Raw genomic sequence first — 23,099 nt, 5'->3', positions numbered from 1 at the left:
GGGGCCTGTGCGCCGCGCGGCTCGCCGCCGGGGTGAGGGGCGGGGGTCCGCCAGCGGGACGGACGGACGGACGGACGGGGCCGGGCTGCATCTCAGGACAGCGCGAAGCAGGGAGCGGGGCAGGCTCTGGAGAGAGCCAGCTGGGCGGAGGAGGAGGCAGCCACCTCGGCGGCCCATCCCGGGAAGAGTGGGAACCTCCGCGCCGCCCCCCTCCTCCTCCTCCCACCCTCAGCAGCTCCTCGTCCCGCGAAGAGTGGAGCCGCGGGTGCTGCCCCGGCTGGGACCCGCCGGCTGGCACCTCGGGAGTGCCGGGCTGCGGGGACGGAGCCGGAGCTGCCCGCCTGGAGCGAAGGAGGAGAAAGGACCGCTTGCCTGCCCTGAGCGCCCGTCCCGGCGGCCCGGGAGCCATCCGGGTAAGGTAAGTAAGGTTGCTGCTGCTTTTAGAGGCGAGGGGCGGGGGAGGGCAAGAAACAATCGGTGAGTGTCTCCTTTCCAGGAGCTCGGGGGATGGGGCATCCGAGTCCGGTAGGGCTGTGTTGGTGGTGTCATCTCCTGGATTTTAATCCCCATGAGATCTGGAGTTGAAGAGATGCCCGGGCGGAGGCACGCCTGTCGCTCTCCTGGCATAAAGGGGCACATCGCTGCGTGCCCCCAGCCGAGGGAGGTTACCCCGCTTAGCTCGCCCTCGGTTCCTCTCGCGAGTCACTTGCTTACGCCTCGCCCCACGCCCCTCTCCCCTCTCCCTCGGCCGGGGTGCGTTCCCGCTCCGCTGGGGGCTCCAGTCGTGGGGCGATGGGGGGACGGGGCCGCCGTCCCGCCGAATCCCGCCGGGGCTGCGCGGATGAGTCCGGGAGAGGCAGGGGCTGGTGGCTGCTGCTGGGCGGCTGGAAGGGTGTCACGGCGTGGGGCCGTCAGCGCCTTGCTCCTCGGTGTGCCTGCTCCGGGAGGCAGCATTCCGGACGGGAGGGACCTGCCTGCGGGCTCGGGACGAAGCTGGAGTTTTCGCTGGGACGCTGAGGTGGGAAGGGTGGCTTCCCCATCTCCCTCCAGCCTCCCTAGCAAGCCTTCGGCCCAGGAAGCTCTCCTTTGGGAAGGCTTCTGCTATCACCTCCTATACGGGAATTGTGTCATTTAGATCATTAATCCCTGCTCACCAGGGGGGGAAAAATAGCAACTTGCGGCCTCTGTGGAGGTGACGTGAAGTTTGACAATGCCTTATGTAACACTTTCTGGAGACATTCGTAGCGCTTCCACTGTGCCCAGTTTTGTTTCAGAAGGCAAGTGATTTCCCTTCTTTCTAGCGCATCAGGCACTTTGTGTTTTCACCTGAGTACAACATCTTCCGATTTGTTCAACTTGAAACAGGGGTGTACTGCTGGACAGCAAATAAAACCTACTTTTTTCCAACATGCTTTTTTTTTTTTTTTTTAACTGAAAATTAGCCTGTGCAGGCATCAGAACAGTTGTAAGGTCTTACCTTTTTGTGTAGGTATTGTAATTGGTTTTTATAGCACCCTTAAAAGTTACTACAGGAAATGTTTTCACAGCACTGATTGTCATTTATGTATTCTGGAAGGTGTGGATGCCAGGATGGAAATGACAATGAATCAAATGTCTTTTAAACATTGTTAGCTTTTAAAAGACGATTTTAAAGACAGTTTCAGTGTTGGAAGGAACAGAGAGCACCAGGCTAAACAAAGTACTGTGTTAAAACCAGAGGTGGCAATTGCCAACAGGTCAGCACAGTTTACGTAATGAAATCCTCTGGATACAGATGAATTATTTTTTTAATCGTTTTTAGAAACAGAAACAGTGGGAAATTAGATACATGGATTGAAAGGTTGTCTGGTTTACCAGCAGTTTCTGTAAGTGGTTATGTTTCATATGGAAAAATAAAAAGCCGGCTTCTCACAAAAAGGCAGGGTAATGATTTGCCACATATGCTATAAACTCCTACTGCAAAGGTACACTAGGGGCACTAGTTTGGGTTGTTTTTTTTCCCCATTCAGTGGTGAAAATGCATAGAGTATTAAGACCTATGAAATGAAGGCTATTTTTCCTCTCCTTATGGAGCTCCATCGTTTCAGTGTAAACTTGAATGAAAAATCAGATGTATAAACACAGGTGGTGAGGTCAGGGCAGGGGGGATCTTCTGATAAAGTTGTTTTGCTCCCTTCTGCAAATGGAGATAGGTTATCAAAAGGTTAGTTTACTTAAAAAAACAGAACGAGTTAACAACAAAAAAATCCCAAACATCCTCACTGTGTTGCACTTTTTTAAAATGGAGAAATGAGCAAGGAGGCACAAGTATCCCAAGCCTTCTTGAAAATTGCTAATTGCTGATAAGTATTCCAGGTTTGAAATGTGAAATTCTCGTTGCTTAGGTGTCCTGTGACGGCCCTTGATCAGCAAGGCTGCAAGTCATGTAGAAGCCGCAGTAACTGCAGAGTCTCTGATGGATAATTGGATTGGTAGGTTGTTTGTGATTACTATTTTTTTTTGTCTTTTAATTGCCTGCTGTGGTAGCAGGTTCCTTTTCTCCATCCTGTTGATGTGTGACTCTTACAATTTATTATTTATGTTGTGTGTTGCATCTTCCATGTTCAAAGTACATCCCCCTTCTCAGTTGCTGGTAAGGAAAGCATAACTTGGAGCTATTTGGATGTAGCAAGATTTTATATATATATATATATATATATCTGAAATACATATCACAACTTTCTGTTTAGATGACATTAAAAAGTTGTAAGTTCTTAGGTCTAGAGAAATATGCACTGGTTTCCTTTGAAGGAGCACTGAAAATAGTATTGCTAGTATGTTGAATTTTCTATGCCAGCTATTCAGTCCACAGAAATTCCCAAGTACAGTCTTCAGAAAGGCAAAGTGCAAAGCAGTGGTGAGTGACTGCATGTCTGTTGGCAACATTAAGATCTGTAAGAGGCTCGATCTGAAATTTCAGTGTGTAGGATTTAATACTAACAAAAGTAGTATTCCTTCTGAATTAATTATTTTAGAAAAGTGGTAAAACTAGGCATTCCCCATGTGCACTTAAGTTGCTGAACTGAAGTGATCTTAAGTAGAATGGTTTTGAAGGAACAATCCTCCAAACTATTACTTGCATGATTATTTCTTTATCAAATGTGTGCGTTTTTTTTGTTTTTAACCCAGATCAGTTGTCAATAGACCGTTACTGGAATACTGTTTCATCATCTGTCTGATTCCTTTATGTGCCTTCATAAAAGCAATCTTAAAAAACTGAAACAAAACAAGATACACAAAACCAGCAAAACCCAAACCATTTTGCATTGTGTTTATAAACTGTTTATAAAGACTAATAATGGGTAAAATTAATAACCTGACTACAAAGCCTTTTCACTATATGCTAAACTTGATCTACATGCACACTCCTATCAATACTGATGGGTGTCCTTTTATGCCTTTTATGGATCCAGAAGAGCATTCCTTTTTTTTTTTTCCTGGCTTCTATGAAAACCTATGTTAATGAGCTCTTGCTAGCTTTGATTGAAGACCTTCCATCATCAGCATTAGAATAAATTTTAAAAAATCCATTTTAAGAATATGAGATTCCTGATACATCTTTTTTCCCTATAACCTATGCTGATAGCATTAAGATAGAGACATAAGAAGAGGACGTAATGAACAACGCAAGTTTACAGATTGTTTACCTTGAAGAGTTGGTCTCCATTCTCTCTAGAGTTAGCTGTATTGGTTATTTGCATAATTCTGTGGCTAAAGAACTTTCTGAAAAGTATTTTTATATAAAGAAATGTACACACATGAGCACATGCACTGTTTTTGCTCTGTTGGTTGTCTGGGTTTGGCTCATCTTTCTTTTTGTAATGAATGGTAGCTTTTAAAAGCAGTCATTGTTCATTATCCCACACTTGGCATAATTAAAGAACTGAAGATTCAGAACTACCATCAAGGAAGGTAATTTTACTTTTCCTTCTTCTTTACTTTTTTGTTGGATCATTAATTTTCTCTTCCTTGTAGTACACCCACCTGAAGGTATGGGTGAAGAAATGAGCTTTGTACCTTGTATGACTCTCTTTGGTGTCACTTGGCTTAATATTTGAAGGTCCATCATATGTCTTCAATGCAGAGATGTAGGAGGGGGGTAGCAGATAAGTTCTATTTCATAAGGAATTTGATGGCTCAGAAATCAAGGAGAATATTGCTAGGAAGGATTATCCTGGCTTTGGCACTGACTTTGAATCAAAACTGCAAAGGCTGGAACCCTTGTTTAAGTGCCATCTGTGTCAGAATCAGAAGTAAATTGTGTAAAATAGTTCAATCGCCTGTTAAAATTCGCAGATCAGACCAGTTTTAATCTTAACAATACTTACAGTAGTATCCACATCACTGTTCTTTCTGGGATATAGTTAACTCTTTCCACAACTATGGAGTTAACTGGGTAGAAGCTACGCTTAAAATTGGCAAGAAGAAGCCCATCAATGTCTTTCCAATGCTCTATCAAAAAGCTAGATGTCATCATGTAAGCCCAATCATGGAGGAAGTTGGACATCTCAGATGGTGCATACAGAATCCAGTCTTCCTGGCTAACCTCCACATAAGATAGGTATCCTTGAAAATATTAAAAAGAAGACTTTTAAATAATAGAATTCCCTGCCTTTGTTCTTCTGATCTCTTGACCAGTGTTACAAAGAGATGACACCACCATTCAACTTTGCTCCCATGCATTTTTGAGTATTAATGGGTCATTTCTGTTACTCCATGTCTATCCCAATTTTCTATCCTCAGAGAATAGTTGCACATGTTGACCCAGACCCTGTGCATACTGCCTGAGGGGCAGCTACTCAAGGGTCACATCAATTAACAGTGGCTGGTGTTACTATTTTCTCAGGTATCTGTGGAAGATAATAGAAATCATAACAATTTTTGATCTGCTGCTGTTTGGCAAAACTGCAAGTAGCTGAGCTAGCACCAGAACCATAGTTTTCCTAAAGCAGAAGGACAACAACCATATCAGTTTACACCTGCTTTCACATTCTGGCACTGATACACTTTTACAAGAAAATACATGTTTAGCAAAATGTGTGTCTCTGTAAGCATTCCCCTGATTCTTTTGCCAGAAATAGTTTTGCTGCTTAAAACTTCCAGGGAAGCTGAGTTGTCACTTTCAGTTGCAGCTTTCAATAGTTCCTCTTAAAGTTTATCCCAGAATGGAGTGTTTACGTGCAAAATGCTATTGCTTCAGTTGTATCATCAGCTTTTGGATTTTATCTCCTGGTAGGCATTTGACAGCTAAGACTTAGGACTAGGAGAAAACTATAAAACTGTCTTATTGAGCAATCTTCATTTAAACACAGTGAAGAAGAATAGAGGATTTTTGTTTTGGGGGATGGGAAAGAAGAGGAGAGAAAGGGTGAAGAAATGGAAAAAAGGAACTGTGGAATTTTATTTCAGTTTCTATTTGGAGAGAAAAATTGTACTTATCCTGGAATAAAAAGTGTTACTGAATGGTGAAACAGGGCAGCAAGAAGAATTGTTAACTGCTCAAATGAGATTAAGTTTTCAGCTGATATTCAGGCTCCTCAACCCAGCTCCTCCTGGCTAGGTTTTACTTTCCTCCTCTCTCTGACCCCCCCCTGGTGTGCCCCTGAACTTCAGTCACCTCAGTACTAAATTCCCTTGGTGATTGTTTTCCCTTCTGTCTTCAGTTAATGCTGCTGCTAATCAATACTGCAAATGGAATTTTATGTTCAGAAATTACTGGACTTCAGTGTATGAATCTGCTAAATTCAATAATTTTCAGGCTGAACGTACTACAAAGTGTATGCCACTGGATAGAAATAAGAAATGAAACCCAATCATTCTACCATTATTAAGTCCACAAATAAGTGTTCTTTAGATCATGTTGTTCTTAAGGATATTAGCTTTCATTTGTTTTCTAACAGAAGGGAGTCCTAGGCTTCCTGTTTCTTATAGAAAATGAACTGACAGTAACTCTGAGCAGTAACTGCAAGCAGCAATTATATTCTGTATTTCTTTAGTCTAATTTTCTTTCAATCCTAAGACTGGTTCTAGAGTGTGACTCAGGTTTAAACAGAGAGAGGTTATCAGTCATGTTAGACATGTCTTCTAAGATAAAATATTGGCTAGTGTGCCTGAGAATTCTTAAATTAGATAAAAATGGTTCCTACTGCTTAAAAAAGGTACAATTGTCTGTATTTTTTTATTATTCTATAGTGTTGGGAGTACCGTACAACTAGATGCTGTTTTTTGAAGGTAGAGAACTGGAGCACTGAAGAATTAGGTACCTGTAAAGGTAGACATTTTTTGTTGTTTTATTGGAATACTTTATTACTTACGTCCTTGATCTTGTTCTTCCAGAGCTCTTTAATACTGACTACATTTATGAAAAATCTCTTCCTCTTCAGTGACTCTTCCAAGGAGTTGAAATTGGTAGGTGATGATGTTGTAAACAATTTTTAGTACTAGGAAACTTGCATGTTGATAATAACTTCCACAAAACAAAAAATGATCAGTTTAAAGAAATGGTAGAAGCTTTTAGTTTGAGATGTCTTCCTTCATTAGGATTTATGTTGACAAAATGCAGGATGCTACAAATGGAGAAAGAAGGAGAAAAAATCAGTAGTGATATTGAGTCCAATGGAAGATAGGACTCCCTAGTGGATAAAACAAACGATTTGGTGATGGGCAGAAAGGGAGGCTTTTGTACTTGATGTTGCTGATGTTATACCACATTTTTCAGACTAACATCCAGAATGCAACCTGTGCTGATTTGGTAGTGGGGGAGGGGCCCCAAGGGTGGCTCCTGTAAGGTGCTGCTGAAAAGCTCCCCAGCTCCAAAAAATGCAGCCACACCTCTGGCCAGTGTTGAGCCGTCAGAGACAATGGATGTGCCTCTGTGATGAACATATGAAAGATGGGGCAAGAACCAATATAAGACCTGAGAGCAGAGGAGACGAATGTGGGAGAGCAGAGAGGTGAGAGCAGTGCTGGAGCAGCTAAACCAAAGGTCAGTGAACAAGAAAGGAGAGCAGGTGCCCAAACAGAGGTTCCCCTGCATCCTGTGGTGAGGCAGCAAGCTGTCCTTCCTGCAACCCATGGAGGAACATGGTGGAGCAGCTTGTGAAGGACCATGGTGGAGCAGCTATAGACCTGTAGGTGTGGAGGGCCGTGCACCAAGGGAGGTGACTGTTTCTGAAACAGCTTGTGGCTCTGTGGGAAGCCTGTGCTGAAGCAATCTGTTCTTGGTGGACTGCACTTTTCAGAATGGACTGGTGTTGGAGAGGTTTGTGAAGGACACCCTCCCATGGGAAGGATCCTGTGGTAAAGAAGGAGAAGACTGCAAGGAATTCTTCTGTCTGAGGAGGAAGGATTGGCAGGAAACAGTAGACTGTGAACTGACTCTGAACCCCATTCCCTGTCATCCTGTGCCGTTGAGGGGAAGGAGGTAGAGAATTTGGGACTGGAAAGAAGGGAGGGGTGGGGTCAAGTATTTAAGCTCTGGTTTTTGTTTTGTCTTTTTCCTGTTTGCATCTGATCAGTGATAAATGAAATTGCTATTTTTTCCCCAAGTTGAGTCTGTTTTGCCCATGAACATAATTGGTGAGTGAACCCTCCTTGTCTTTGTCTCAGCACAGCGTTGTGATTCTTTGTTGTTGGTTAGGCACAAACCACGACACAACCAAACCAACAATTTAGTCTATATTACTACCTCAGAGAGCAGCAAACAATAAAACATACAACCTGGGAATGTTTGAGATGTGGGTGTCTTCAACTCATTGTCCAGCAATTGTCTTGCAGTTGAGATGACTTTAAGAAAGAAGCAACGGGAAAAAAATCACATCCTTCTGTGGTTGCTCTCAGACCTCAGGTGTGAAGAGGAGAGTGTACTAACAGTGGCTTACATGACTACATTTCCTTCCAAACATTGCAGTCTGCCTCCCTTCTCACTCTTAATGCTAGTGCAACTTAGCATAGTTGCTTCTAGCAAGCTTCTGGGGTCATTCACACTCACAGTTAGATTAGCGATTGTATATCCTTCATCACCGGAACATCTCCTTTCCATATGAAGGCATTTCTTTGGGAATGATTCCTATGTGGCCAAAATCAGATCACTTTTTAGCTGGTTTGGGCAGTGGAGAATCATGCGTAATTCTGCCTTGCATTGTGGTTATCAGTCTTGGAATTTGCATCTCTACTGTTGGTACCTAGAGTCTTGTCCTTTGCTTTGCATGCCCCTCTGGGGCAGCTGGATGTAAAATCTCAACTTACTCATGCTGCCAGCGTGCTCTGCTCTCATGCCAGTGCTTATACCTTGCACTTGAGGTATTTCAAACTGCATCATATACTGGAAACATCTGAATTACTGTCCAGTAAGCTTAGATCTTGATTTTTGTTACAGTCACAATGTGAATAACTGGGCATAGTTGTTGAATGGGCTGAGAAGAAAGATGTTCCTAAGATTTTTTTCTTCATCAAGCTGAGCAAAAGTAGTAATATTGTGCCACTAGTATGTAAGGAACTGAAATTGATGACAATATTTTTCATACATAGAGAAAAACTTCTCTAATTCTCTAGTTTTGGGCATGTTGTGGAAAGAAATCTATAGGTTCTTGAATGCTTTACAGAACAGGTTAGTGTCAGGAAAATGACACTGAAAAGATAAACTGATGCGCTACAGATGAAGTGCTATGAGCAAAGTTGCCCAAGTGGTTAGTCAAAAAGCAAAGTGTGGAACTCTGTTTTCCTGAAAGAGTCACTCTCCTGTGTCATTTGCTTTAATCATGTGAAAACACCACTGTCTTTAGCAGGAGCTATTGTTAAATATAGTTGTGTCTTAGATGATAAAAACCAAGTCCCTGATGATACTTGACATTATTTATTATTAGTTATTTTCATGTAAACAGACAGAATATATGTGCACCTTAAAACAAACAAGGTAAGTTAACTGACAACTGAATAAATGACAAAATAAACCCATCACAGTAGAATTTACAATATTCTTTGTTGATTTAGAGGCAGTGCTGTAATGAAGGAAGAAAGGAGTGTGTTTTACTTCTCAAAAACAGAAGGTAGTACAACATTTAAAGGAGATGGAAATAGGAGGATGCTTAAAGGAGTAAATAAATGTATGTCTTTAAAGGTTGTAAATTAGTGCTCTTTAAATATATATCATTTTATGTATGGCAAGGTGGTGCTAACAACCTGGAGAGGGAAACTGGCACAGGCTGCTGTCATTTAGCAGAAGTCGCCATAAATGAACATTTAGGAGACTTGAGTCTCCAGTGATTTATTGGCACATGCTAATAAAAATACAGGACTTCTGTTGATGACATCACTGTTTATCAGTTTTGACTAGAGATAAGCAGGGGCAGGCACAGCATCTGTCCAAATAGGCTGCTGCCATGTTTGTATGGCATGTGTCCTACTGTGCTGCTGGGTAAATTTGTTAAAGGTGACGGGATGGAGAGAAATGGAGAGAGAAACAGCACTGAGATACATCCATATTCAACAGGTGTCTGAAGGTGGTGTGTGTGATACACAACAAATTTTTCACATGTCCTTTTTGTCCTAAAACTCTGCAAAGTTTTCATAACTGAGGTTCTTTTCTGTTCTGAAACTAAAAAAATACCCTATTATATATACATCAGTAATAAAGATTTCTGGACTTGCAGTTAGTATCAAGAATTCTCTAAAATAATTACTTTTGCAACATAGTTTATTTTCTGTTTCTGGGTTTTGTTCCTCAGTTTAATTTGTCTTGCACTTGAATTTTGGTATATTGAGAAGGCCTGAGTGTGATTTAATTTTTTTTTTTTTTCTGCTTTATTTCCTTTTTTTTCCTAGGCTTTTGTATTTTAAGTTGCTATATATGAAGCTAAAATAATCTGGGAAAATATATTGACTCTTCTGATTGAAATAGTGGGATTGCAAATGTAGTATAGAAAGCAGTTACTTATTCATGTTACTAAAATGCCTAGAGGCCTTGGTTGAGAGAGGGCTTCCTTCATGCTGGGTAAAGAACAAATATACAGACTCTGCATGTATATTCAGGATACTTCTATGGAATAGGAAGGCTGATATAAAACAGCAAAATAAATACTGGTGCGTGACTGGGAGTTTTCTGGCAGAGCACTGCTTTCAGAGAATCCTAGAATGGCTGAGGTTGGAAGGGACCTCTGGAGGTCATCTGGTCCATCCCCTTTAGACAAGCAGGGCCACCAAGAGCAGATTCCGCAAGACTATGTCTGGATGGCTTTTCAGTACGTCCAAAGAGGGAGATTCCACTACCTGTGCCATTCATTGCTTAGTCACCCTCAAAGCAAAAAAGTGTTTCTTGATGTTCAGAGGGCAACCTCCTCTGTTTCTCTTTGTGCCCATTGCCTCTTTCCTGTCACTGCACATCACTGAGAAGGATCTGGTTTCATGTTCTTTACACACTCACTTCAGATACTTATTTTTGATATCTCTCATCATGTTCAGCTACAGGTAGGCTCTCTCTTTTCTAACTGAATTTCTGCATGCTCAGGCTGTTTCTCTGTATTCTTCCCAGGTTATTTGTCCCTCCTTCCACCTTTTGTATACTTTCTTCCTGTGTTTGAATTCTTCCAGGATTTCCTTGTTCATCCATGTAGGCCTTCTGGCCTTTTTGCCTGGCTTCCTGCTTATTGAGATGAACAGTTCTTGAGCTTGGAGGAAGTGATCCTTGAGTATCAACCAACTATCTTGAACCCCTCTTCCCTCTAGAGGCCTAACATGAGACTCTCTCAAGAAGATCCCAGAAGAGACCTAAGTCTTCTGTTCTGAAATCCAGGGCTGTGATCTTGGTTTTTTCCCTGCTCCCATCTCTCAGGATCCTGAACACCAGTGCTGTCACTGCAACTTAAGGCTGCCTTTGACCTTCACGTCCCCAAGGAGCTCTCTTTTGTTTGTAAATAGAACATTGGGCACAGCTTTTCTCATTGTTGGTTCCTCTGTCACGTGGGTCAGGAATTTGTCATCAGTGCTCTCCAGGAACATCCTGGATTGCTTATCCCTGGCTGTGTTGTCTGTCCTGCAGATACATGGGCAGCTTAAGTCCCCTTTGAGGGCCAGGGCCTGTGAATGTGCTTTTTCTTTTTCCTCTTTGTAGAGGGCCTCATTCACTTGTTCTTCTTGATCAGGTGGCCTATAGCAGATGCAGTGTCACCTATACTGGTCTGTTCTTTAATCCTTAGCCATAAACGCTCACTTAGCTCATCATCCATACCCAGGCAAAGCTCCATATTCCAGCTGCTGTCTTACATAATGGGTGGCTTCACCTATTTGTCTTTCCAACATGTCCTTCCTAAAGAGCCTGTATCCCTCCATTGTAGCCCTCTAGTCATGCAGGCCATCCCACCATGGCTCTGTTGTCCCAACAAGATTATAGCCATCAAACTGCAGACAAATACCCAGTTCTTTGTGTTTATTATGTTTGTGTTTATTCATACAAACCCCCCACATTCTACAAATGATGGAAGCAATTCAGAGGAAAGCACTGGTTTTTGCCAATATCACTGTAACTACTGTGGCAGCTTCTGCTGGCCAAGTTACATCAGTCACTCTTCACACAGTCAACCAACATAAGCTGGGTAGTCAGAAATTCCCAAAGTGAGAAACCATTCCTGGCCAAAAGAGCTAACAAAATAGAGAATTCAGAGTGTGCTGAAGTGTTTGAAAACTGATAGTTTGTCCTATTTTTTTTTGTTGTTGTACTTTTAATCTCAATTATTAATAATTTGAGTTATGCTGGCTTATTTATTGATTATTTGGTTTATTAAAATGTCTTTGGAAAAAAATAAAATCTGTGTTCCTATGTTGTGATCCACTGGAAGCAGCAATTTGGGACAGTTCTGAAAAAGTTCATTGTAGTTGTGGGACCCAACTGGTTTTCTCTGTCAGGTTACCTTAGTTTTTTAAATGATGTGTTAAGTACGTTTTTATGTTTGACTTGAAAGTGCTAAAGTAACACAATATTTTTTGACTAACCAAACAAACTTTCGGCAGGATGTAGACAGATCCCACTGCACCTGCCATGTTGTCCTGGTTTAAATATTGAAGGTGAATCCCAAAAACCAGAGAACAGAATTGCTCTCTATTTCCCTCCCCCTCCACCCTCCCAAGGGAAGATAAAGGGGAATAAAGAAGAGAGACTTCAACTTAGTCAATTTGTTTCTAGTTTAAATTTCCAATAATACAAGGTAAAAGGGTAAAACGTGGGGGAAGAACAGATTAAGTATTTACATACAAAACCGATCTCGATGATAGCAGGGATATGGGAAAGGCAGGGCCGCTCCAGGGGAGAGGTCTGTGGCTCTTCACAGCACCCGATGCAGTTGGATTCTGGAGTGAGCACGTGGGAAACTGAAGGAATCAGCAGCAGCCCCAACAGGGAGAAAGGAGCAGGAAGGGAATGGGTTTGGCTTCCTGCTCTCCTGGCTTTTATAGATTGTGACAGGACGTGGGCGGGAATACTGACCCCTTGCCAATCTCAGGGTCCTAAGGGTCCTCCCTCTCTGTAGGTGTCCAACACCGTGCCAGGGTCTCCCAAACCATAACATTCATGTGATGCTAATTTATGAAGGTGAAATGCATCTAGCATGGTAGGAACGGAGTCATTCATCACAGAGCGCAAGAAGTCAAATTCCCTTGTGTTTTTGTGTCTTTTTCTTTACCTGTATTCACCATGCCTATCTGAGTTTGTGATACAACTTTTTTGGTCACCGAGAACTCTGTTATGTTTGGTCTGTTTTGAGTTAGGTACAGCTATCATTTGTAGGATGTATCTTTAATTAATCAGACCAAAATGGAATTTTTGGTGATGTTTTAGTGGATTGGACATTGGTATTCTAGCACACTAGAGATAACATTATTAAGAGTAAGAAGCATTTTCAGGAGCTGTTTGTAATGCCAACTTCAATCTTTGTAGTGAGAAATCATTCTGTAATTGTTCAGGTTATCTCAGGTCCATGTTCGAATTCTCTCTGCTTTTAGCCAAGGAGATTCTTAGATGATACTGTCAAATGTCAACCTGGCAGCCAACTTCCATGCTTGTTTTTCTTTACCAAATCTCTTATCTAACTTGACTGTAGTAACCCGGTGAAGATTCCCATTAGTAACCAAGTCTGCTGAACTAGACTGAACAATGGGAGGACATGCAACCTGTTCTCCTTGTTCTTAACTAGTTTTGCTTCCTTTCTCTATCAAGTTCAAGCCACTAACTTTCCAAGGGGTTAATGAAAATCCCAGGGAATGCTTCTGCCATGTTCACAGGGCATCAAGCTGGGCTCTTAATGACCTGAACATTAAATATGAAAAAGAAAAACTGCTATTTTTGCTTTACGTTTCCTACCAGCTGTCTCACTGAAATTAGTGCTGCTAGTGGTGGAGTGAAACCAAAACAGATGAAGATCTGTCAGTCCTGCTCTTTGAGATTGACTCTCAATCCATCAGTCACCAGTGTTTACTGTGGTGGAATCCTGGCAAGCACACAGTGCTTCTGCATGGCATGGAGTTCTCAGTAGAGATCTCAGCATTGATCTATGTTATCAGTACCCCTAATGAACATGAATGTAGCAGCTAATGCTTCATGATGAATCTTTTTGCATAAGTCTTTCCTGTTAGCTGTGGCTAAAGAGCCACAAAACACCTCACAAAAAATATAAAATAGGATTTAACAGGGCATGTAATAGACAAAAAATTACAGCTTTTTATCTAGCATCTTGACTATGCTGGGCATATGTGGCTCTGGAAATGCAGTAATGTAAACTACAGAGGAAAAAACACTTTATTGTCAGTAAGGATATAAAAGCTTTTCTTATGGTGGTATAGAATAAAAAAATAAATTACTGTCTTAGTTTAAGGAAAGCAACAAGAATTTCAGCTGGAAAAGGATCAGTGTTGAAAGTAACAGATACACCAGGATCTTTCAATATGCAGTAATGTAGTATTCCTTTGCTGTTACAGAAACTGTTTCGATGTGTTACTGAGATGGGAATGAAACATTATACAAAACTGAAGTATCAGTCAGCCATCGTCCATTTTGCTACCACATTCTGTGTCCTTTTTGCCTGTTTCCTTTCACTGAAACAATGGTTCTTTTATAATGTGGCATGTTAATGTTTGCAAAGTGTTTTTGAAAGATGAAATGCACCAGAAAGGTGCTAAGTATTCTTGCTTTCATTTAGAACTAGTTTTCATTCAAGATGTTCTTGTCATGGCTTATACTTGGTGTGAAAACTGGAGGGGATGCTGTGATTTTAAGAATTTTGGGCTTACTTGTGTTGCTTGCAGAACACAAATATAGATACGTAAGGTTTTGCTCTAATTCTGTGTCTCAGGAGTATCTTTTTGATGCAGACGAGGATCTGTATTCTAGAAGCTGCTTTGCTGAGGGTTGGCATAGAATTGTATCTGAGATTACTTGTTATATCTAGAATGCAGATTGGGATATGCTCAGTGCATTTAATTAATCTCTCTAAGCCTCACTGAATGTCGAAGATGCTGTAATACTGTTAGGGTTTTTTCTCCTCTCCCTGCATGTCTGTAGTTAAAAGGTAGACTGAAGTTTTGGATTCTTAGATACTTATTTCTTTAGAAACATTTAATATTTAAGTAAAGGAGACATTCTCTACCCAGGCTTGGCACAGTTAGTGCAAAATTTCTTGTAATTATTGAACTACAGGTGGGAGGAAGAAGTTCTGCAAGAACCTAGTTAAACATGTCTAACATGTTTATATATAATAAACCAAAAATTAGTGGAGACTTTGGATCTATTAGGAAAAGCTTCCTTTGAGGTGAAGTATGGGATACTACATAAGCAAAATTCTCATCTTTAAGGTAATTAACTCCTATGTAGACAATTTCTAAAGATCTTAGTTCTTGATTGCCTAGGAAATGGAGACTCATATTTCATTTTTCCATCTGCATGTGCATCTGTAAAACATTCAGGGCTTAACAAACAGGAACCACTGATTTAAAATAAAGTGTAAATTGATGAGGTCTAATTTCTGTCAATTCAACTTAGGAAATTTTATTAGGTGTATTGCACATCCGTGGAGACTTGCTCCAACTTTATAGGAATGTCATAGTATGACACCTGTTGACTTGAATTTTGGAACAGGAACTGAACACATGATCCTGAAAAGCTCCAAGAACTGTTTCCTTTGACTCTGATTGGTATTCATTACCTTTTAAATTTTGCCTTCAATAGTTGCTTTTATTCAAGTGCTATTTACTTACCATAAGAAGTGAGAGCTTACTTCACAGGACAAATGAAAGACTTAGATGGTATTATATTTCCATGCATCTTTTCAGTATTATGGGAAGTTTCATGTTGGAATGAAACACATTTCCCCCTGTGCTAATGTGAAATTGTGTTGTAAATGAAATCTCTTAATTACTGCCGAGCTTTGCTAAGCTTTTTACTTGAGTCAGCAACTGCCTTGCTGAAAAGTATCATAATTTTGAAGCAGAAATTTAGGACTGAAGATTTTAAACCAATTTATTTTTCTTCATTATTAAGGGAATAGTGGGTTAGCAGTCAGGAAGAAGAGCATTCTGGTTTTATAAACCATATTCAGGTTCTTGTATTAGTAGATTAGAACAACATGTTCATGTTTCTCTTCCATCTATTCAGTGGCTCTCTCACTTGTGGTTTTGCTTCTATTTTTTGGACCCTACATTTCACTCTGGAGCTTCTTTTTTTCACTAATCAAGTTTTGTTCCACATTTTGGAACAAATATGTGTCTCTGGGAAAGAGGAGTTGCTTTGAAACTAAAAGTTTGCAGTTGCTGACCAAAAAAAAAAAGTTGATGGTAAGCTAGGTGCTCGGGGATTTTTTTAGTCTATATATGAAAGTGTATTCTGAAAAGTGTTTTCAGAAATTGAGATATTTGTCTGTAGTGATGTCTGTGATTTCAGTGGAGGTGAGGTGCTATGGTGACCTGTTTGAGATTTGTGGGCTACTTGGTGAAATCAATTGTCTGCTTAGGGTTGCACAGAGCATCATTTTCTCATTTTATCTGGAGTCAAGGCGAAAATCCTAATTTGTGCTATGTGCAGTCCTAATTTTTACTATGTATAAATTGAGCAATTTTCCTTAACTCTAGTCTTCATTTTGAGTTAGACTGTGAGATGTTTACACACTGTAGTCTGTAATGAATATTCTAAATATTTTCAGTGGAACCAGTGGTGTTATTTGACAGTGGTTTCTCCCTTGTTGTATCCCCAAATGTGGGGTGAATGCTGATTGCTATACTTGCCCAGCTTCCTCTGTATTCCTTCATCATCTTCGTCTGTATTTCCTTGTTTTAGCCACATGTTTTCATTAATCATACCATTGGATTGTGTTAGTACCTTGGGACAGGTGTAGTTACTTCATTAGCTACGTGCACCATGGTTAGCACAGCAAAGCCATGGGTCTTTGGTGGTGCTTGGCAACCACAGTTTGTAATGCCCAGCGTAGTGCTCAATAATTAAAGCATTACACAGTTGGACAAGACTGGCAGGACTCATTAAAAACACACTCTTACACTGAGGTTACTGAATGTATCTTTAAAGCATATCCTAGATTCTCTCTTAACAAGTGAAAGTTTGCCATTCCTAACTACAGGAGGCTCTTTCTTCGTATAGCAACTGGTAATAATAGCTTCGATATTAAAACAAAGATGGAAGTACTAAAAGAAAGAGAGAGGATGTGAAAACCATTCGGTAATCCTGTGGAATAGTGACCTTAGTCCCTGTGTCCTTGTGATTTATGCACTTGTATTTATTTGTCTTCTTTGACAGAAAGCTTTGTCACTGAAGAGATTTGATAATACCCAGTGCAGTATAATTGTAGTCTCTTGTATTCATGTAATAAAACAAATAATTTTGGACTGTTTATGGGTTTAGCTGTTCTTGCTGTATGCATTTCACTTCTGATTTCACCTTCAGTATCTTAGATGGAGCTAGATAAGGACTTCCTTTTCACTTAGTTCTGTCCCATGGTGCTACTACATGGAAATGTTCCATTTTGTGCTGTTATGTATTGGAATGCTAGTGAGATATACATGTACTGTACCTCCAGCGTTATGTATGTGTACTTGGCATATGTTAATATAGGTTGGTAGAATTGGCCACTTTGTGTACTTTCTACAAGTACTTCAACCTGTAAAGACCTATGTTAAGATAAGCAATCTGCATAAGAAGAGAAAAAATTGGAAAGACACAATTTATTTCTCTTACTTGCAAACTTTTCTGCAGCCTCTGTTATACAACAGTAGATGTTTTAGTAATAGAATCTATAAAGGATGGAAGTGACTTTCAGATCTTAGATGGCTAGCTTACTCCTAAAGCCATGCACTTAAGTAGCTGAAGAGAGTATATGTGGATGAAAGGTAACATGCTGGAGTAGGGAACAAAGAGATTAAGCCATTGCTGATCTGTTTTGCTGTTCTTGAGGTGGAAAACCTATCAAGGGGAGTTTTTCAGCAAAGGAATTTCTTCTGGAAAGAAATACAAATAGTGCTTTTGCCTCACTTCTGTGTCTGTGCATCTTCTCACTACATTAAAATGTTACCTTTGCTTTTTATTCATAACCTTGTAATGAAATAAATGGTTCTAGAGCTAGTCTTTTATGTCCTTTAAACTGAGTTGGCTTTCCTGCTGTGACTTCAGTAATGCATCATTTTGTAAGTTCAGAGGATTTAATGTGTTTTGGGTGAATTTGTGAGTTACTGTGAAATGGTTAAAAGGAAAATAGCTGTAATGGATTGGATGCAAGGCTGCTTCTCCAGCTTCTTTCCCATGCCGCCCACTAACATGCAGAAGCATCTGTCTCTCATCTCCTCTTTGCCTGGTGCTATGAGAGTGCATTTTTACAAACACTTTATGAACAGAGATCTTGGAAAAACCTAGGAGACGAAATAACAGTGGTGAGAAATGCAAGTAGTTCTGTCTTACTGGATAGCTGCTTGTACAATAGAGGGTGATACTATAGCAAATAAAAATATTTTGGTAGTAAAAATTTTCTCAGCAAATGAACCTGTCTTCTCAATCTTTACTGAAATATATGTCAAAATTTATAGTGGTTACTTAGAACTTGAAAAAAAAACCAAACCTATGGGAATTTTGGCCTGTATTCTTCATAGAAGAATGACTTCTTTTGAATTATCTGAATGCTGTGTAAATGAGGATTTTTTTTTTAAACTACATTTTACTTTGTTATGTGCACTTGCTGCAGTGATTTTACTTGATACTTATGCTGCTGTTTTAAAGAGTTTTTTAGGTAACATTTATTACCGAATAGAATGAAATAGCGTGCTCTGAAAACACTCCCCAAATCTTCTGTAAGTAAGGCTACAATTTGTAGCATAGTTGAAGCTTTAAATGATTTTGCTATCATCATGCAATTGGATGTACTCAATTGAAATGGATCTAATAGCTGTCTGTGTCTGGTAGGGGGCTGGCAAAAAGGAGAACCAAGCAATGCTGGGGAGTTCTGGAATAATATCCATGACATAACTAAGCTGGCCATTGGGTGCTTAGTTTATGCATGGAATCATAGAACCATTCAGGTTGGAAAAAACCCTTGGGATCACCAAGTCCAACCATCATTCCTACTCTGTAAAGTTCTCCCCTAAACCACATCCACCAACACCACATCCAGACGACCCTTAAACACATCCAGGGATGGTGACTCAACCACCTCCCTGGGCAGCCTAAGCCAGTGTCTAACCACTCTTTCTGTGAAAAATTTTTTCCTAATGTTCAGTCTAAACCTCCCGTGTTGCACCCTGAAGCCATTCCCTCTTGTTCTGTCACTAATTATCTGTGAGAAGAGACCACCACCAACCTCTCTACCTTTCAGGTAGTTGTAGAGACTGATGAAGTCTCCCCTCAGCCTCCTCTTCCTCTGACTAAACATTCCTAGCTCCTTCAGACATTCTTCATAAGGTTTATTCTCTAGGTCCTTCACCAGCTTCATTGCCCTCCTCTGTACTCGCTCCAGGACCTCGATATCTCTCTTGAATTGAGGTGCCCAAAACTGGATGCAATACTCCAGGTGTGGCCTCACCAGTGCTGAGTACAGGGGGACAATCACCTCTCTACTTCTGCTGGTCACGCTGTTTCTAATACAAGCCATGTGTTGATGTAAAATGTATTCCTGGCCAAATAGGGTAAATCAGTATAAATTCTTACTGGTTTCTTCTCTGTCCACTTGATTTGTCTGTATCTGTCCAGATTTTCATAGTTTCAGCTGTTCATAAACAAAAATGTTTGTAAAGCTGAAGTGGGATGCTATTACTCTTTATATTTTAAATGAACTTCCTTATTTGTCCTGTTATAATGCACCATGAGCTTGCAAGATGTGCTATGTAAATTCAATCAAACTTACAACCAACCAGCTGAAAGAAGTTGACAGCAATAAAGCTCAACCTTTGTTAGGTACCTGGTAGACCTTAAGAACTAGTATTATGAGGAGCAGCTGAGGAAATCGGGGCTATTTAGTCTGAAGCAAAGGAGCTTGAGGGAGACCTCATTGCCCTCTACGACTATCTGAGAGGATGTTGGAAAGAGGTAGGTGCTGGTCTCAAGCTGTACCAGGGGAGGTTTAGACTAGACTAGACTTTCTCTCTGAAAGGGTTGTCAGACATTGGAATATGCTGCCCTGGGAGGTGATTGAGTGACTGTCCCTGGATGCGTTTTCAAGTTGTTTAGATGTGGCTCTTGTGGATATGGCTTAGTGCTGGACTTGGTGTAGAGCAGGGTTAATGGTTGGACTTGATGATCTTGAAGGTCTTTACCAACCTAAGTGATTCTGTGATTCTGTGACCTGCTTATTGTCAGAACATGATAACATCTTAGGATGGTTCTCTTGGCACCAGAACCTTGCATTCGGTCTGTTTCAATCGCAATAGGCAGTAGAATTTCTAGCCACACAGCTCCAGTGGAACCAAAAGGAATCCAAATAGATAGATGAGCTACTCAAAGCCAAATAACTTCATGTTATTGGCTAGGAGATCTGTCTCTCCAGTTTAAAGGACTTCACTTAGAAATCTGTCCAAACCTCTGTAACTTAATAAAAGGAGTCTCACTTGCTTCACTGACAGGCTTGCAAGGTTCTTTAGTGTACAGGTGTCTCCTGGTTAGAAGAAAGCTTGCCATCCTACTGAAGCCTGGGGAGAACATTTTGTGGACTTATCTAAAATGCTGTAGTAGTAGTTCGGTTTAATTGAATTAATGCTTCTATGTTAATATATATATATATTTAGTTGTGTGAAGGTTTGCCCACATTAATATGATTAAACTTTGAGGGGGAGAGGTTGGTAGGCTTCCTTGTTGATTTGTGGTGTTTATTTTTTACAGATGCGCTTCTTTAGTATTGTGTCCATGTAAGATGCTTTTTGTTTTCATCATTTATTTTGATAATTTTTTTGTATTCAGTGTTATTCAAATTGATCCACTTCTGGTTTTCTCCATCTTACAATTGTAATATTGCAACTGACTTTTGTCCAGATTGTATTTCCTTATGAATTGTCCATCCTTCAAAATGTTAGTCTGACAGTAAATTGTGTGGTATTTTGTTTCCCCCCTAGGGGTAGATGCAGAGATTAGCAGGACAATGAAATAGTACAGGAAAGCATCTGGAAGGTAAGAATTTCCAGATGGATATCCTGTTGAGATACAATGGGAGATTGGCTTTTTGTGTGTGTGTGGGGGGGTTTTGTGTGTGTTTTTTTTTTGTTTGTTTGTTTCTGGTTTTTTGTTTTTCAAAGGAATAGGGTGCAAAAATTATAATATTAATTTCTTCTCATTTTTCTTTTTTCATAATGAGATGTTTGCTGATGCCAGAGGGGTTAATCTGATCATCTAGCATGGTGGAATCAGGCTGTAGAATTCAAGCAGCTATTCCTGGCTTCAGGATTTAAAAGTCCATAAATAATAGTTCAGATGTATCTAACATTGAGACTTTAAAACTTTATTTTTAAGATATTGAGTCATAAAGAAGGTACCACATTTAATGGTTTGATCCACTGGTTGTTTTGTCTTTTATTGTGAATTGTGTTTGCTGGTTTCTTCCCCAGGTACTTCTGCAGAAAGCCAATTGAATGTACAGACTAAAAGCACAGACCAGTCAGAAAATACACAGCACAAGTGCCCAGCTGACCTTGAGAAAATATTTAAAGAGCGTCAATCAAAACAGAAATTAGGGGAGCTCAAAAGAGTGGATAGCAATACCAGGACTGAGATTAGTAATAGCAAATCTTGAATGGCACAAGTGATCACCATTTTTCAAAGAAGCTGAAGAATATGGTAGCACACTTTATTAGTAGCTCTCTGAATACAGTAGGTCAGTTGAAATAAGAAAAGGCTTCCCATTTCTCAACAAAAGAAAAGATAACTGTATGCAACAGATGTTCCAAGAATGGGAGCCAGCTAATAGTTTCAAATTAACTTCTCTGGCAAGACTAAAAACTATATGTTATTTGTAATTCTTCTTTTCCCCCCTGCACTTCTATAATACCTTGTTATTTTTTGCAGGCCCAAGATTTAGCATTACCAGTAAATAACATTATCTTCCCACAAGATGACTTATAATTGCAGAAAAGCACAGGAGAAGTTTGAGTTCTTAAAATCTCTTTATTAAGATTTAGACTAACTTGTCCTGTCTCAGGAAATAAGCAGAGTCTTTTTCCCTGTAAGGCTAACCCATGTCTTCTCTAACTCAAGCAATAACCTGATATTTTTCTGAACAAAATGAAAATCAATAACTGAACTTGGACATTCTGCTCCCTTGATAACTGCAGAGTTTACTGTTACTTTTCTGCATTGACAGCATTAAGCTGCAATACAGATCCTTTTCTGGTTATAATAGAAGATGCTTTATAATTTCAAATGAGTTTTGAGGGAGACTTTATGATAATTGGTAACCTCATGGTGCCCGAATGGTTGCCCAGATGGTTTTTATAGGAGCATGAGATGGATGAGGGGAGAGGAGAACGAAGGACAACTACAAGACTGGCTAGATCCCAAAGCATCTCAGACTTCAGTGTTCTGTTTTTGGGCTAGACATCTGACTAGAGGCACCCCCAGCTGACATTTGTGGAGTGTGATAAGCTTTCAGCTCTCCTTGAAACCCACTACTGAAGCATGGATCTCACTCAGCATCAATCTCAGAAGATCAGTACTCATCTTCAAGACATTTAGTAGTAGGTAAAACTGCGCTAAGACATATTTCTGTGGAATTCTCTTCAGATCCACTGATGCCATTAACTTCCTAGCACTGTTAAAAAACTTTAAAGTATAAAGGATTAAAAACCCAACAAGTTTGTCCTTGAGCTTTTCATGGAGTGGTCTATTATACAAGTCTTTGCATAATAGACCAGCACACATGTGGTATTTGGTTGTATTTGGGATTCTTCTATAAACAAGCTGCGTGTTTCTCAGAATGGCAGTGGGTTATACCCTCTAGTGGAGATATTTTTTCCCTAAAACTGATCTCCTGATCTAAGTAGTTGCACTGTTCACTTTATAAAAAATTGTATTTAGTTCTGTCTGTTTGCAAATGGAAAAATGTATTTTGCTTTGTGTTTAAATTAAGGGCCAACAAAGGAAGAAGTCTGTTTCAGAAATGGAATAATTCCTGGACCAAGACAAAGATACTCTTTGGTATATCTTTTATCTTCACATATTGTGTGCTTGCACCGTTCCATGTATTGCCTCTGTCATGAGAGATGGTACACTAACTTACAGAACAGGGATTACTTTGCACCTTCTCTATTAAATTTGCAAACACACATAAAGGGGTAGGGGGTAAGATTAGTTGCTTCATCTTAAAATAAGTTTATATCCTCAATGGCTGTAAATAAATGCTTTTCTTTTTCTTTCTTTTTTTTTTTTCTTTTTTTTAATGTGATGCAGGCTTGAAAATATTTACTTAGTCTAGGCTTGTAAATTGAAGAACAGACTGCTGCATTAGAATGTTTGGCCATGTTTTGCTTTCTCTGCCAATAATTGGTTTTCTGTCCATTAATTGGATCTGTTGCTGTGCATGCTGAAGTAGCAGCGATGTTTACAT

The 23,099-nt window shown here is 40.1% G+C and overlaps 1 protein-coding gene across 3 annotated transcripts in view; it reads left to right on the top strand.

Moving 5' to 3' along the window:
- Window positions 1–329: 329 nt before the first annotated feature.
- LARGE1 (LARGE xylosyl- and glucuronyltransferase 1) overlaps window positions 330–23,099 on the top strand; it is a 275,262-nt gene continuing 252,492 nt past the window's right edge. Inside the window, exons 1-2 of one of the 3 annotated variants that reach the window (XM_051625695.1) lie at window positions 330–418; window positions 2,385–2,471. In XM_051625695.1, coding sequence (XP_051481655.1) covers window positions 2,456–2,471 — 16 coding nt within the window. In that variant the 5' untranslated portion in view covers window positions 330–418; window positions 2,385–2,455. Of the gene's footprint in view, window positions 419–2,384; window positions 2,472–22,639; window positions 22,691–23,099 lie in introns of those variants that run through there. The other 2 variants (XM_051625667.1, XM_051625687.1) reach the window with 2 other exon arrangements.

The sequence above is a fragment of the Apus apus genome, chromosome 1 (genome assembly GCF_020740795.1).
Source record: "Apus apus isolate bApuApu2 chromosome 1, bApuApu2.pri.cur, whole genome shotgun sequence".
Taxonomy (NCBI): domain Eukaryota; kingdom Metazoa; phylum Chordata; class Aves; order Apodiformes; family Apodidae; genus Apus; species Apus apus.
The sequence above is the reverse complement of the archived record's forward strand: the minus strand, read 5'-3'. Positions and strand labels throughout refer to the sequence as shown.